The 15,458-nt window shown below is 45.3% G+C and overlaps 1 protein-coding gene across 2 annotated transcripts in view; it reads right to left on the bottom strand.

Moving 5' to 3' along the window:
• The window catches only part of SETD2 (SET domain containing 2, histone lysine methyltransferase), a 90,232-nt gene that overhangs the window by 38,909 nt on the left and 35,865 nt on the right, over positions 1–15,458 (bottom strand). For both annotated transcript variants that reach the window (XR_014556474.1, XM_083703872.1), the window contains exons 7-12: positions 13,532–13,655; positions 12,723–12,800; positions 8,310–8,407; positions 5,447–5,573; positions 4,214–4,348; positions 2,273–2,401 (exon numbers count right to left, since the gene is read on the bottom strand). Coding sequence is in view for 1 of the 2 variants with exons in the window: in XM_083703872.1 (XP_083559998.1) it covers positions 2,273–2,401; positions 4,214–4,348; positions 5,447–5,573; positions 8,310–8,407; positions 12,723–12,800; positions 13,532–13,655 (691 nt within the window). In the remaining variant the exon portion in view is untranslated. The remainder of the gene's footprint in view (positions 1–2,272; positions 2,402–4,213; positions 4,349–5,446; positions 5,574–8,309; positions 8,408–12,722; positions 12,801–13,531; positions 13,656–15,458) is intronic.

The following is a 15,458-nucleotide window of genomic DNA, read 5'->3' as shown; positions in this document are numbered from 1 at the left end:
CCATATAACACCGGTCCTGAGAGATCTGCATTGGCTCCCAGTATGTTTCCGAGCACAATTCAAAGTGTTGGTGCTGACCTTTCAAGCCCTAAACGGCCTCGGTCCTGTTTACCGAAAGAGCGTCTCCACTCCTATCGTTCAGCCCGGACATTGAGATCCAGCAACAAGGGCCTTCTGGCAGTTCCCTCATTGCAAGAAGTGAGGTTACAGGGAACCAGATAGAGGGCCTTCTTGGTAGTGGCTCCTGCCCTGTGGAATGCCCTCCCTTCAGATGTGAAGGAAATAAGCAGCTATCTTCTCTTTAAAAGACATCTGAAAGCAGCTCTGTTTAGGGAAGTTTTTAATATTTAATGCTGTATTGTTTTTAACACTTGACTGGAAGCCGCCCAGAGTGGCTGGGGAAACTCAACCAGATGGGCGGTGTATAAATTATTATTATTATTATTATTATTATTATGCTCTGCCAACACACTAACTGGGGCTCCATTCAGACTATCCTCCGCCTTTGAAGGTTCATGAACAAGCTTCATGGTGAAGTGTCCCCCTCTTTCCCTCTTCCATTTCCTTCTTAGCATTTGCTGTGGTGTCCGAATCAGCATAGAACAGCTAACATGTGCCCTTCAAACCAGAAGTCCATTTCAAAGTTTAGTTTCAGATACTGGTTTGCAGGGGGAAAGTGCGCTAACCATAGCTTGTAGATTTGAATAGCATAGCAAATTATGGTTACAGTGGTGCCCCGCAAGATGAACGCCTCGCAAGACGGAAAACCCGCTAGACGAAAGGGTTTTCCATTTTGGAGGCGCTTTGCAAAACGAATTTCCCTATGGGCTTGCTTCGCAAGACGAAATGTCTTGCGAGTTCCTGCGGGTTTTTTCCCCTCCCCCCCTTTTCCTGAGCTGCTAAGCCGCTTATCAGCTGATCCGCTGATAAGCTGCTTATCAGTTGATCTGCTAAAAGCCGCTAAACCGCTAATAGCGCTAATCCGCTAAGCTGTCAATGGGCTTGCTTCGCAAGACGAAAAAAACGCTATACGAAGAGCCTCACGGAACGGATTAATTTCGTCTTGCGAGGCACCACTGTACTGCTAAAAAGGAAATGGAAGGGAAAGCCATGATTAAATGGGGGGACAGGGGGAATGTATGATTCCGCATCTTGTTCCCAATCCTCAAAACCATGGTTTGGAGAAAGTCTGAACTGAACCAGAGTGCCCCTTAAGCAGATGTAGCCTGAAATTTCTGACAGCAAATCAGAAAAATAAAATCCCTTTTGGAGGAAAAAAGGTTAATTAAATGTCAATGAGCAATTATACAATGCTAGGCATGACTTCAGTAGGTCACACACACAAGAACCAAAATATCTAACAATGTGAGGATGTAAGCAGACCCAGATGGAGGCCTGACCTCTGAAATGACCTCTCTAATTTGGCACTGTTTACATGCCAGATTGAAGGGACACAGGTGGCACTGTGGGTTAAACCACAGAGCCTAGGACTTGCCGATCAGAAGGTCGGCGGTTCGAATCCCCGCAACGGGGTGAGTTCCCGTTGCTCGGTCCATGCTCCTGCCAACCTAGCAGTTCAAAAGCACATCAAGGTGCAAGTAGATAAATAGGTACTGCTCCGGCAGGAAGGTAAACGGCATTTCCATGCGCTGCTCTGGTTTGCCAAAAGCGGCTTAGTCCTGCTGGCCACATGACCTGGAAGCTGTACGCTGGCTCCCTTGGCCAATAAAGCAAGATGAGCGCCGCAACCCCAGAGTCGGACACGACTGGACCTAATGGTCAGGGGTCCCTTTACCTTTATCTTTTTTACATGCCAGATACACACTACAGCAATTGCTTGAGTCTCTTCCAAATAAAAGCACAACCACAGATGTGCATTCAAAAATTCAGGCTCTGTGGAACTGTGGAAATACACCTCTGCACTGGGAGCTATAATCATAGTTTACCTGCACAATCTATATAGCATCCAGTTTTATCTTTTTCCAAATTGTTTTGCTAGCAAGTGGTACGGTAGGGAACAATAGGAAGGGTCACAGATGTTGGGAATAATCAGCCAGAAGCAGCACTGAGAATGGAAAATAGCTTCTGAATCTCCACCCCACACTGACTACAAGATTCTTAGAAGGGCGAATGATTTCCTCACAAATTGGCTTAAATGGGAGAAGCCATAAAGAAACTAACGACAAGGAACTAAAGTTAGAAGCCTGACTTAACTCTGGTGAAGTTATTTTTGAAAACGCAGCAACACAGAAATCCCAGGACAGTCACTGACCTCTACCTGGAGTTTCAAGTTGTTGGCTATGTTTCCCCTGCCATCACCGAGCTCTGCCATCCAAATCCAGAGAAGAGACAATCCGTGACATTCTAAGAACGTCTTCAGGCAGGCCTGGGAGTGAGTATTCTGTGAAGAGAAAGAAGGGGGGCAGGGAGAGAGAATGACCAAGAGACCACACAGCCACGTTTTCACAGTCGCTGCAAACCAGCAAAACTAAAGCAGACAACTACCCAACAAAGCAAAAGAAAAAAAGAACACACACACACTCTTGGCAAGGATGGAGCTACCAGAAGGGTGCTGCAAATAGCTGTCAACTTACGGATTTGAAAATAAGGGATCAGCAGCCAAAATAAGGGATTTTCAGAGCACAGGTATGTTTCGACTTCTGAGCCCCTCCGAGCCAAAGGCAGAAAGCCCAGCCAGCAGCCAAATGAAGCCTCAAGCGGTGGTTCCCACAGTGCAGCAACCCGGCAAAGGGGATGCAGCAAGGAAAACCACCATCCCCTCTCCGCGGGGCAGCGCTGAGCAAAGGCGAGTCCCCAGGCAACGCGGCCGATTTGATCAGCACAAGGCATGCAAGCTCCACCCCCCAGTCGTTCTCAGACTCCTTATTGGGTGAGCAATGCAGCCAAGCAACACAGTTGGAGCCTCCCTCCTCCCTGACTGGCACGGAGGGAGGGAGAGGAGCTGCTTCCTTTGAAACCCGGGAAATTTAAGGGACATCATCAATAAGGGACAGCAGCGGGACACAGCGCTGGGTAAGGGACTGTCCCGCCAAATAAGGGGCAGTTGACAGCTATGATGCTGCACCCAGTATGGCTTGCAAGCTCCTGATAATGGTCATCTGGCTGGCCACTGTGAGAACAGGATGATGGACTAGAATGGCCACTGGCCCAATTCATCAGCCAGACTCCTCTGATCTTCTCATGCTAAAGTCAAAAACCCACCATCATCGGGCAGAACTGCTTCACCCTAAGCAACAAACATGTCCATGGTCTGAAGAGCTAAGAATTATTCCGATATAGGTTTCATGACTTAGATCTGAGAGGCCTCATGTGCAGCTCTGGGAAACTTACTCCCTCAGGCAACTGTAAAAAGCAATTTCAAAGGGAGGCTCCAATCTGAAACTGCTGAACGGCAATGCATCCAAAAATCTAATTCTATTCATTTCAGTCTGAATAGAGATCATTGTTTCCTTTCCCACTGAAGGTGTTATTTTACCCAGCAATTCCAAGAGTTTTCTATTGTCAATCACTGCTAGCTGCAAAAGGTGACTGTGCTCATTGTGCGTACATTTTAAGTTCTAATTGCATTCCCACTCTATTCAGCAAAGCTGAATAGATGACCGGGGGTGGCTAACCTGCAGCCCACATCCATGCAGGTGAGTGGAGATGTTTGTGACGGAAAAGCCCAAACTCTGCAATCTGTAACAAGATGGGAGGGCAGGAGGTCTTATGCAGACACAATTTGGTTAGATTGTGCTGGGATCAACAACAGGTTTCTGATTGCACCATGACTAAAGGAACAAAGGAACAGTGGCTGTTCCTCCTTTGAAAACAGAAATACGAGAACTCTTCAGATCTAGCTCCTGAACTAAGGGGAACATACAGGTTCTCTGTAAGGCAGAGAACAGAAGCAATGAAAAATGTGATAGTCCTAATACTAACAATGAGGGAGATTAAATTAGATGATGCACTACATAAAACAGTGAATCAAAGTCAAAAAGGGCATGTAACCCTGCCATAATCAGAATCCCATCTGTAGGTTCAATGACAGATAAAATATCATGAAGTTGGAAATGTGCCCCCTCCCCCAAGCAAGGCTACTTCAATCCCTCAAAACTTCTCAGCCCCACCATTAAAAGTGAAATATTAAATTAGAACTTATTTAACTTCTTTGCCAACCACTTCCAGGTCAAATAAAAGAAGGAATAATCACCTGTATAAGTTTGAGGCAGGTGAGCTTTTGCTCCAGAGTCTCAATTCGCACCATCAGCCGAGACAAGCTGAGAACTTGATTTTTATCTGAAAGTCCTTCTCCATTTTCCAGGAGTGCCTCTAATTCTCCATCCACCTGCCAAAACCAAAAGAAAAGTTGTACAAAGTACAAGCTCACTTCTCTCGCCCAACCCTTTGCGATTTGGCATTTATTCGGAAGGAGAGTTTATTTACCAGTGGGAAAGGTTTGGAATAGGTCACAATGGATTTCCAGAGTGCTGAAGTTACAAGTTGCGGAGAGATCAAATGAACCCTAAGCAGGAAGAATCTTCCTTATTCTACAGGGAGCTCCAGTGCAGTTGACCTTGATCCTGCTTGCTCTTTGCACCCAAATGATAAAAATGTACCCTTTCCCTTACAGGGCCAAATTTGTTCAGACTATTTCGCATTGGGGGGGGGGTGTGTGTTTCAGTTTCAAGACAGTGGTCTGAGTCTTTTCCAACCTGATTCATTCCGTAATTCCAGCAAAAGCCACTAATTTAACACCAGTACAAACATGCTAAAAATTCGAATTTGGGCGAATGATTATTCCAGCAAAAAACACACAAATCAGAATTTGTACATTACATTTGGAGCATGCCTGACACTCTCCTGCTGCAGCCATAGTCTAAATGTTCCACATCACACAAGTGGCCTGAATCGTGTGGGGCTGTTTTCCACGTCTGCAATGGAGGTGTAGCTTTGGCATGGGAAGCTACTGTATGATGCAAAGAGTCAGGTGTTCCTGATGTGAATTGGCACTGGCCATGGGGGGGGGGGACAACTTTACTGAAAATTAGGTAACTGGGGAGAGTGCTGGCAAGTCCAGAGATGGTGGAGCCAAAACCAGACTGTAAAGCCACACCCCAATAAAGGGATCGTAGCTAATGGCCAACGCTACTGGACAGATCTGTCCCACTTGCTTTGTGCGGGATGCTACGGCGCTTTTGTGGGCCCAAGTCACTTTGAATGACCTTAACAGCTACGTGGTTTTGTAGGTTTGGAGCATCTGACTGTCTGAACCCAGCAGAAGGTCATGCACCCAGTTCTGCTTTTTGAAGAAGTCACAGGAAGGAATATGAAAATCAGCTGCTGGTTTTCAAAACCTCTCAACCCCAGTGGTACACATGTAGATCCCACTGCAGAAGAAAACAAAAACGAAGCTTCTCCTTCCCAACCCCCCTCCAACACTCACCGAATCCTTTTTACGAGACCGCTCCTTCTTCATTTTGCCTCCTGCGGCTCTAATGCTGACCCGGTTTTCTCCCCCAAGGTAACCCCGGCAGTTGGCAGAGCCACAGAAACACTTCTGTGCCTCTTTGCTGTTTTGGAAAGAAACACATAGTACGAAAATGAATCGCTTGAAAATTCCACTGTTATAGAGTTCAGCTCATTTGATTGTCCTATCCGATGGCCTCCTTGAAAGCAAAAGCCAGCATTTGTTAAAAACCATTCCATCCATTCCCAGCTCAAACCCAAAAGTATATAGAAAGGCTTTATAGTGCTCCTGGAAGAATCTTGGGCTTTGATCAGCTTCTTAGAAAAGAGAGTGACGAAATCAGTTGTACAAATGCTTAACTGCTTTTTCTTACAATGTTCATCTTTCCTATTCAGGTCTTAAGGTAAAGGGTAAAGGGATCCCTAACTGTTAAGTCCAGTCGCGAACGACTCTGGGGTTGTGACGCTCATCTTGCTTTACAGGCCGAGGGAGCTGGAGTTTGTCCGCAGACAGTTTTTCCGGGTCATGTGGCCAGCATGACTAAGCCGCTTCTGGCGAAGCCAGAGCAGCGCACAGAAATGCCATTTAACTTCCCGCTGGAGCGGTACATATTTATCTACTTGCACTGGTGTGCTTTCGAACTGCTAGTTTGTCAGGAGCTGGGACCAAACAACGGGAGCTCACCCTGTCGTGGGGATTCGAACCGCCAACCTTCTGATCGGCAAGCCCGAGAGGCTCAGTGGTTTAGACCACTGCGCCACCTAATTAAAGATAAAAGCTCTCTGAGCGGCTTTTGATACCGTTAACCAGAGGTAGGGAATTATGGGTCTTCAAGCTGTTGCTGAACTACAACTCCGATCAGCGCTTGCGATCACTGGCCAATGGCCAGGAATGATCAATGGGATCTTCCTGGAGCTACAGTGGTTCTGCTCCCATCTTAGGGGCTGGTTTCAGGAAGCGACTGCCTGTTAGCCCCTGGAAAGTGTAATGTGGATGCCAGTGAGTCCACCATCTGGTTTAATATCTACATAAAGCTGCTGAGTGTGGCCATGATGGGATAAGGAGCAAGGTGTCACCAACACCCTGTTTTTCCTTGTAACATCTGAATCAAGGTGAGGCCAAACCAATAAACCGAAGCTGAATCCTGCCAAGGAGGAGGCTTTGTGGGTATTCCTGGTATGGAATATACAGTGGTGCCCCGCAAGACGAAATTAATCCGTTCCACGATTCTATAGCGGTTTTTTCGTCTTGCGAAACAAGCCCATTGACAGCTTAGCGGGTTAGCGCTATTAGCGGTCTAGCGGCTTTTAGCGATCAGCTGAGAAGTGGCTTATCAGCTGATAAGCGGCTTAGGAAAAGGGCGGAAAAAGCGGAAAAAACCCGCGGGAACTCGCAAGACATTTTCGTCTTGCGAAGCAAGCCCATAGAGAAATTCGTTTAGCGAAGCGCCTCCAAAACGGAAAACCATTTCGTCTAGCGGGTTTTCCATCTTGCGAGGCGTTCGTCTTGCGGGGCACCACCGTAGTTCTATTACCTGCTCTAGATGGGGTTGTACTATGATAAATTCTTTTAAAAATAAAATAAAAGCTAAGCACAATGCTTTCAAATCCAGCCCATGAATTCTACTGAAATAACCACAGGCTGCCCACACACATGCCACAGAAGAATGGATAATTATTGTCACTGGCATTGCCAGAAGTTCAAAACCTGACCTCGAGTTGAACTCCCCCCATTATTTCCTTTCACACCATCACCTATTTTTCTTATTTGTTAATTTTCCTTTGTTGATCTCATGCGTGGTTTGGTCTATACAGCATGCTAGTCATTTATGCAACAGGACAACCAAAAAAACATATTCCAAGCATACTGCCAAATCTGACGTCTCCAACAAGCAGCACTCAGGTTTTAAAGGATTTACAAAATTACGGCACAAAATTATTCCAGTAAAATAGGGTTCAAGGATAAGCAGGTTTTAACTAACTTGAAAACTGAGCTTATGATAGCTCACATATGAAGAGAGTACTTTAGTTACAGCTTGCCCACCCCAGCAATAACAAAATGTTCTCAGGGCAGTTTACAACAACAAATAAAGTTAAAAATTCAACACATAAATGACATATTGCTCAAACAACTTTGGCTCCTCCCCTCCCATCAAAATCAGTTGGAAAATCCCAAAGTTTTCCTCTGCTCTGGTTTTTTTATTTTTCTTTTAGAGAAAAGTAACTGATTCTCTTTTGGGGAGTATCCACTAGAAGAGACTATTCTACTGTGGTACAACAACACAATTAGGTTATGATTAGGGATATGCACTCTTTTAGAAAATGCACTGTTGTTTTTAACTTCATTCTTGCCATCCACCTTGAATACAGTGGTGCTAGCTAGACGAAAGAGTTTTCCGTTTTTGAGGTGCTTCGCAAGACAAATTTCCCTATGGGCTTGCTTCGCAAGGCGAAAACGTCTTGCGAGTTCTTGCGAGTTTTTTCCCTTCCCCCCCCTTTTTCTAAGCCGCTAATCCGCTAATGGCCGTGCTTCGCAAGACGAAAAAACTGCAAGACGAGGAGACTCACGGAACGAATTATTTTCATCTTGCGAGGCACCACTGTACTCTGTAGCCAGGCGGAAAATAATAATGAAAAAAACCCACCCACACATTATCTCTTCCAAACCAAGTGAGAACAAGAGCAGGGGAAACACGAATGAATCAGCTAATGAGCACCTGACCTCCGTCGTTCAGAAAATATGACCTACGTTTGATTGTGCACAAGATCACTTTATTGGCTTCTGTTCAAGGATAGTCATTTATAAACAACAAAGCAAGTTAAGTTAAGTCAAGACCTACCCATATCTCTGGAACTGGTAGTCAAAGGTTAGCTCTGAGCCTGACGGAACAAGTTTTGTGGTGAAGAAGCCAACCCGCAGCTGTCCGTTCACTGTCCACTAAAATGTGGGTGGCGGGGGAGAGAGAGAATAAAGATGATTAGAACAATATGTTTATCCATGGACTGCGGGCTCTTGCTGTGTTTTTTAAAGGGCATCTATTCTAGAAAAGGCTCTATCTCTGGAGAACTCAGCAGACGCACAAATCTCTATGCCGAGAGAATCCAAGCAAAGGGAAAACATACCCATATTTTTCGCTCTATAAGACGCACCAGACCATAAGACGCACCTAGTTTTTGGAGGAGGAAAACAAGAAAATAAATATTCTGAATCTCAGAAGCCAGAACAACAAGAGGGATCCGCTGCCCAGTGAAAGCAGCGATCCCTCTTGCTGTTCTGGCTTCTGGGATAGCTGCGCAGCCTGCATTCGCTCCCTAAGACGCACACACATTTCCCCTTACTTTTTAGGAGGGAAAAAGTGAGCCTTATAGAGCAAAAAATACGGTACTTCACACCCAACTTCGTTTTGACTGCAATGCTTGGGAGTTCACAGCACTCCACTTACATTAGGTATGCTGATGCAAACTCGTTTTGTCCCCCTTCAGAAATGGATGGTGTTAAGAAACAGCCTTAGTTCCTTTCGGTATTAAAAAGCACTCACACAGCTTTTAAACGGGAATGCTGTGCTTTGTCTCATCATCTAAAACCTGGGAGGGGGGGTGTCCTAAATTGTGGGGGATCCTCTGTAAGTAGAAAGGTCTCTATGTTCCACGCAGACACCTGTAAACTCACGGAGGCTTGACACAATATAGCTGATGGGCCAGAGGAAATGAACCTATGCTGCCAATTCTCGTAGTAAGGTAAAGGGACCCCTGACCATCAGGTCCAGTCGTGGCCAACTCTGGGGTTGTGGCGCTGATCTCGCTTTACTGGCCGAGGGAGCCCGTGTACAGCTTCCGGGTCATGTGGCCAGCAGGACTAAGCCGCTTCTGGCGAACCAGAGCAGTGCACGGAAACGCCGTTTACCTTCCCGCCGGAGTGGTACCTATTGATCTACTTGCACTTTGATGTGCTTTCGAACTGCTAGGTTGGCAGGAGCAGGGACTGAGCAATGGGAGCTCACACTGTTGCAGGGATTCAAACCGCCAACCTTCTGATCGGCAAGTCCTAGGCTCTGTGGTTTAACCCACAGCGCCACCCACGTCCCAATTCCCGTAGTACCCCAGTATAAAGTGAGCAGCACATAAGCGGCACACAAAACACTCCCAAACCATTCTACGTACTAAATCTTATATTAATAATCCAAAAATTGAGAGAGCTATGTACAAGATCTACTACAGAAGCCACAAACAGAAAACTCATTCAAATTGTGTCCAAAAGGAAGATTCAGTCTTTAAAGATTCCTTTAGCCAGGCTCCTGTAGATATCAACAGAGGTAAGTTTGATCAAACCAAGTGTCGGTGATGTTACGCACAAGAGTTAGTCAGGGTGTCGGCGTTTGTCACCTGTTTCGCCCATGAAGAGTTTTGGGCTTCTTCAGTAAAATCTTTCTCACAGTTTTGATATAGTTATAAACATTTACGTCCATATTTCTTCTTAGATTAAGTTACAATATGTAATTTCTTTCTTCAGGAAATTCTCCCTCAGGATCTTGGTATGTTTACATACATTCAACTTCATATAGCTCTCTCAATTTTGTGATTATTAATATAACATTTGGTACGTAGAATGGTTTGGTAGTGTTTTGTGTGCCGCTTATGTGCTGCTTACTTTATACTGGTCTACGACGGGCCAGAGGAGGCAGGGCTTGGTGGTGTAACCCCCCTCCATTCGCCCTCAGGATATTTGTTTATATGCCAAGAAGACAAGCGCCTGAACTGGACTCAGACATGCCTCTGGCCAGGTGATGTTGTCTTTTACGCACCTGGCAGGCCACGTGACCCCCAAAGCCAATTTCAGTATTCTTGTACTGCTTGCTACTTCAACTCTGTGTGCTTTGAAATAATAAATTCTACACATGTGCACAACTGCCTCTTTGCTCTTTCCTGGCCCCCACTGGGCCCATCTTTCAAAGATATTTTGCCTGCCCGTGTCACAGCATTAATCTGCTTCTGCTCCTAGGCAAACTCTTGGTTGACCACAAACTTGACATGAGCCAACAGTGTGACGCGGCAGCTAAAAAAGCCAATGCAATTCTGGGCTGCATCAATAGGAGTATAGCATCTAGATCAAGGGAAGTAATAGTGCCACTGTATTCTGCTCTGGTCAGACCTCACCTGGAGTACTGTGTCCAGTTCTGGGCACCACAGTTCAAGAAGGACACTGACAAACTGGAACGTGTCCAGAGGAGGGCAACCAAAATGGTCAAAGGCCTGGAAACGATGCCCTATGAGGAACAGCTAAGGGAGCTGGGCATGTTTAGCCTGGAGAAGAGGAAGTTAAGGGGTGATATGATAGCCATGTTCAAATATATAAAAGGATGTCACATAGAGGAGGGAGAAAGGTTGTTTTCTGCTGCTCCAGAGAAGCGGACACGGAGCAATGGATCCAAACTACAAGAAAGAAGATTCCACCTAAACATTAGGAAGAACTTCCTGACAGTAAGAGCTGTTCGACAGTGGAATTTGCTGCCAAGGAGTGTGGTGGAGTCTCCTTCTTTGGAGGTCTTTAAGCAGAGGCTTGACAACCATATGTCAGGAGTGCTCTGATGGTGTTTCCTGCTTGGCAGGGGGTTGGACTCGATGGCCCTGGTGGTCTCTTCCAACTCTATGATTCTATTCTATGAACCTTTCTCATCAAAGCCTTTCCGCACTTGGGATCTCCTCCACCCGTCTTCCCTGGCTGACTCAGCCACTGAGGCTTTGGGCAACTTGTCCCTTGGAAGAGGCAACACTTCTTACTCAGAATTCCAGCTCCCCACCACGCTTCCAAGCCTGTTTGCAAACATCTGAATGCTGACAGCTTCCCGCCCTGGGCAATAAAAATGTTTGTGAATGCAGTGACCTCACAGCAGTTCAGCCAATGGCACATGCAAAAATGCACATGCCTGAAAAATTAAGGGGGGGGGGAATAGGAACCGTGTTAAAATCTATATGGAAATGGCAAGACATGGACAATTTGTTGATTGCCAGGGCTCAACTTTGGAAATTTATCAGCATGCCTTAACTGACCTAGTTATTTCTATAAAATTTTATTGCCAGTGTTTAATATTTGCAAACATGTTTAAAATCATCAAAAGCAAAATAATATCAGGAATACAGTGATGCCCTGCAAGATGAATGCCTCACAGGACGGAAAACCCGCTAGACAAAAGGGTTTTCCGTTTTGGAGGCGCTTCGCAAAACAAATTTCTTTATGGGCTTGCTTTGCAAGATGAAAATGTCTTGCGAGTTCCTGCGGGTTTTTTTTTCCTTTCCCCCCCTTTTCCTAAGCTGCTAAGCCGCTTATCAGCTGATCCGCTGATAAGCCGCTTAACAGCTGATCGCTAAAAGCCACTAAACCGCTAATAGCGCTAATCCGCTAAGCTGCCAATGTTTCGCAAGACGAAAAAACCGCTATACGAAGAGCCTCACGGAACGGATTAATTTCGTCTTGCGAGGCACCACTGTATAGCGTATGTGAATGCCATACGTAAGCTTTAGAATTGAATACTGTAATGCATTCTAAGTGGGGCTACCCTGAAGACTGTCTAAAAAATGCCACTAGTCCTGAAAGTGACTGTCAGATTGTTGAGTGGCACAGCTAGTTGAGACCACATAACACCACTCCAGAGTAACTTGAATTGGTTGCTTATACATTTCAGAGCTGAATTCAAGATACTACTATTGACACACAGTCTGAAGAACTTTTTTTCTGGCACAAGTTTAAAGATGCATCTTTTTTACTCAGACTTTTAGATGCAGTGAAGCAACATGACTTCTTGCTGCTTGTATGTTTTCCCTGTGGTATCATACACGGATTTTGAATTGTTTTAAAAGGTTTGTTTTTTTGTGTATAAAATTGCTTTATGGTAACTGGTTAACACGATTCAGGTTGATCTGTTTGGTTTTATGTTATCTGAAGTTCTAATTTATAAATTATAAAATTATATAGATTTATATAAAATCATAGAGGCGACGCTCCCCGCACAAGAACACTGCCAAAAGCGTTTATCTCTGCTGACATTTCACGAGATGAGTGTGCATTTTAAAATGCTCTTACCCCGCACATCAAAGTCCAGCAAGTGAAGAGGGGTAAAAGCCTTTTAAAATGTGTCGCTCACTGTGCTGGCTATCCATATGCCTTATGGTCACTTCCATGTAAAGAAGCTGTAACATAAACCCTCATTTAGCCCAAATTTAGTATAAACCTGCATCAGTTTCTTCCTGCGACTTACTTTCTGCGTCTCACAGTTTGGCTCGCAGCTGTGGTTCATAAAACGAGAGCAGTTTCCTTTCTGGGTGGCATCTATTATCTGAAAAGGAAAACATTTGTTTGTATCTCTTCGTTAAAAAATGGAGCCTGACCCATTTTCAAAGACTTTCTACAGGGTTCCAGCTGGAATTCTGTCTGCTTCAAGTGTTGTTAGGCCACGCTGACGGAGAAAATGACGGTATCCTTATATAGAACTAATTCAACGTACCGTATTTTTCGCCCTATAGGACGCACTTTTTCCCCTCCAAAAATGGTAGCTTCGAGAACACTATCCAACCATCTCGTCCTCCGTCGTCCCCTTCTCCTTGTGCCCTCCATCTTTCCCAACTTCAGGGTCTTTTCCAGGGAGTCCTCTCTTCTCATGAGTGCGTCCTATGGGGCAAATGCAGGCTTTCGCTGAAGCCTGGAGAGCGAGGGGGGTTGGTGCGCACCGACCCCTCTCGCTCTCCAGGCTTCAGGAAGCTATCCGCTAGCCGTGGGAGACACGGCTAGCGGAGAGCTTGCCTGCACCCAGAAGCTTGGGTGCGTCCCAAAAAACTAGGTGCGTCCTATGGGGCGAAAAATACGGTATGTTAGAATTTACTCGTATTAGCAGTAGCCTTGAAAGGATCACAAGCCCCTCTGTAGAAGTTGTGGGGCTTTCTTTACAGTGCACAAAGTACAGCAGTAGGCGAGAGAGAAAAATGAACAATGGGTTCACACATGCACAGTGAATTCTTAAAGTATTTGGACAACGCACAGCCTAATCACTGAAAACGATTTGTAACTCACCTCATCGTTTTTCAATGCCATGAAGTAGTAATGGATATTTTTGCTTCGGGCATACTCCTTCACTCGGGTTTTGAACTCTTTGTGATCAAGCACTTCACCACAGTATTCCAGTACAAAAGTGTTGCTAAATAGGCCCAAGAAAGAAAGAAAAAGGCCTAAGACATAGCAGCAACCTGGCTTGGACCTATAATACATTAAACAATCTGAGTCTGGAATATCTTAGGGACTGCCTTCCTCCCAATAGGAAACTAACCTCCTGAGCTCTGTGATTTGCTAGAAAGGTCCTGCTCAGAGCTCCAACTCTTAGTGTTGCTAGATTGATACCCACTAGGAGCGGGGCCTTCGTGGTGGTTGCTTCAACAACGTGAACTTTCAGAAAGTGGCCAAGAAACTCTCTCTTTTGCTAAGCATTTGAGGTTGTTTTCCAATGATCTGCCGTCAACCAGGAATGCTTCACTTGGGAAAAACTCTAATTTTGCCTTGGATTCTATAATTGTATTATTTCTTTTTATTAAGCACTTTGGAGATTAGATCTGAAAAACAGTATATAAATACTGTTGAGAAATGACTAGACACTAATTAGAAAGAGAACCATGACTGAACCAAAGCCAGGGAGTTTGAACCATGCTAGGCATAGTTGTGTGTTAATTTTAAAACAGGGGTTCACTTAACTTATTAGTCAGAATAAACAGTACGGGCTTAGATGGACCAACAGCCTGGTGGTAAAACAGTTCCCATGTGTTCAATAAAAAAGATGGCATTTGCAAGAAGTATACATCATGGCTCTCACCTGCAGCTTCTGAGTCCTGTTAATAAGCTCCAGGCTCTACCCACACATCAGCCTAATTTGGACTGAATACAACACAGAGTGTAACACCCCTGGACATAGCATCACCCTGTTTCTCCTCTACGTGGCCTAGGACCCTCGTACCTACAGGACCACCTCTCCTGGTGTGCCCCGCGGAGGACCTTAAGGTCCACAAATGACAACATTTTGGAGGTCCCAAGTCGCAAGGTGGTTAGACTGGGCTCAACTAGGGCCAGGGCCTTTTCAGTACTGGCCCCGACTTGGTGGAACGCTCTGTCACAAGAGACTAGGGCCCTGCGGGACTTGACACCTTTCCACAGGGCCTGTTCTGCTTGGCCTTTGGTTTGGACTCAGTCTGACCCTTACGTTTCCCTGCCCTTATGGTTTTGATCTATGGGCTATTATTAAAATGAGGCTGCATTTTAAATTGTATTTTTAACCTGTATTTTAAATTGTCCCCCCCCCCCATTATGTTTTTATTGCAATTTTACTGGTGTTAGCCACCCTGAGCCCAGCTCTGGCTGGGTATAAATAAAAAATTATTATTATTATTATTATTATTATTATTACTGCCTTGCCTTCTCCTGGGGAGGAATAAGAAGGTGTTCTGCTTTGATCCTGCTGGCCTTTGGCCTATGACCAGCCTTCTCCTTCCCAAAAGGTGTGTGTGCGCACACACACACACACACACACATACACTATGGTCCTGGACATTCAACAGATCTATTTGCAGAGCACATCCTAACAGTGCATTCATTCACGGGTACTGTGGTGCCTCGCAAGACGAAAAGAATCCGTTCCGCGATTCTCTTCGTCTAGTGGTTTTTTCGTCTTGCGAAGGAAGCCCATTGACAGCTTAGCGGATTAGCGCTATTAGCGGTTTAGCGGCTTATCACCTTAGCAGATAAGCGGCTTAGAAAAAGGGGGGGGGAAGTCGGAAAAACTCGCAAGACATTTCGTCTTGTGAAGCAAGCCCATAGGGAAATTCGTTTTGCGAAGCACCTCCAAAACGGAAAACCCTTTCGTCTAGCGGGTTTTTCGTTTTGCGAGGCATTCGTCTTGCGGGGCACCACTGTACATGGAAAAGTGCTGACCCATATGATGCTTATAGCTATTCCA

Source organism: Podarcis gaigeae (genome assembly GCF_964106915.1).
Source record: "Podarcis gaigeae genome assembly, chromosome: 12".
In the NCBI taxonomy this organism is placed as follows: Eukaryota; Metazoa; Chordata; class Lepidosauria; order Squamata; family Lacertidae; genus Podarcis; species Podarcis gaigeae.
The sequence above is the reverse complement of the archived record's forward strand: the minus strand, read 5'-3'. Positions and strand labels throughout refer to the sequence as shown.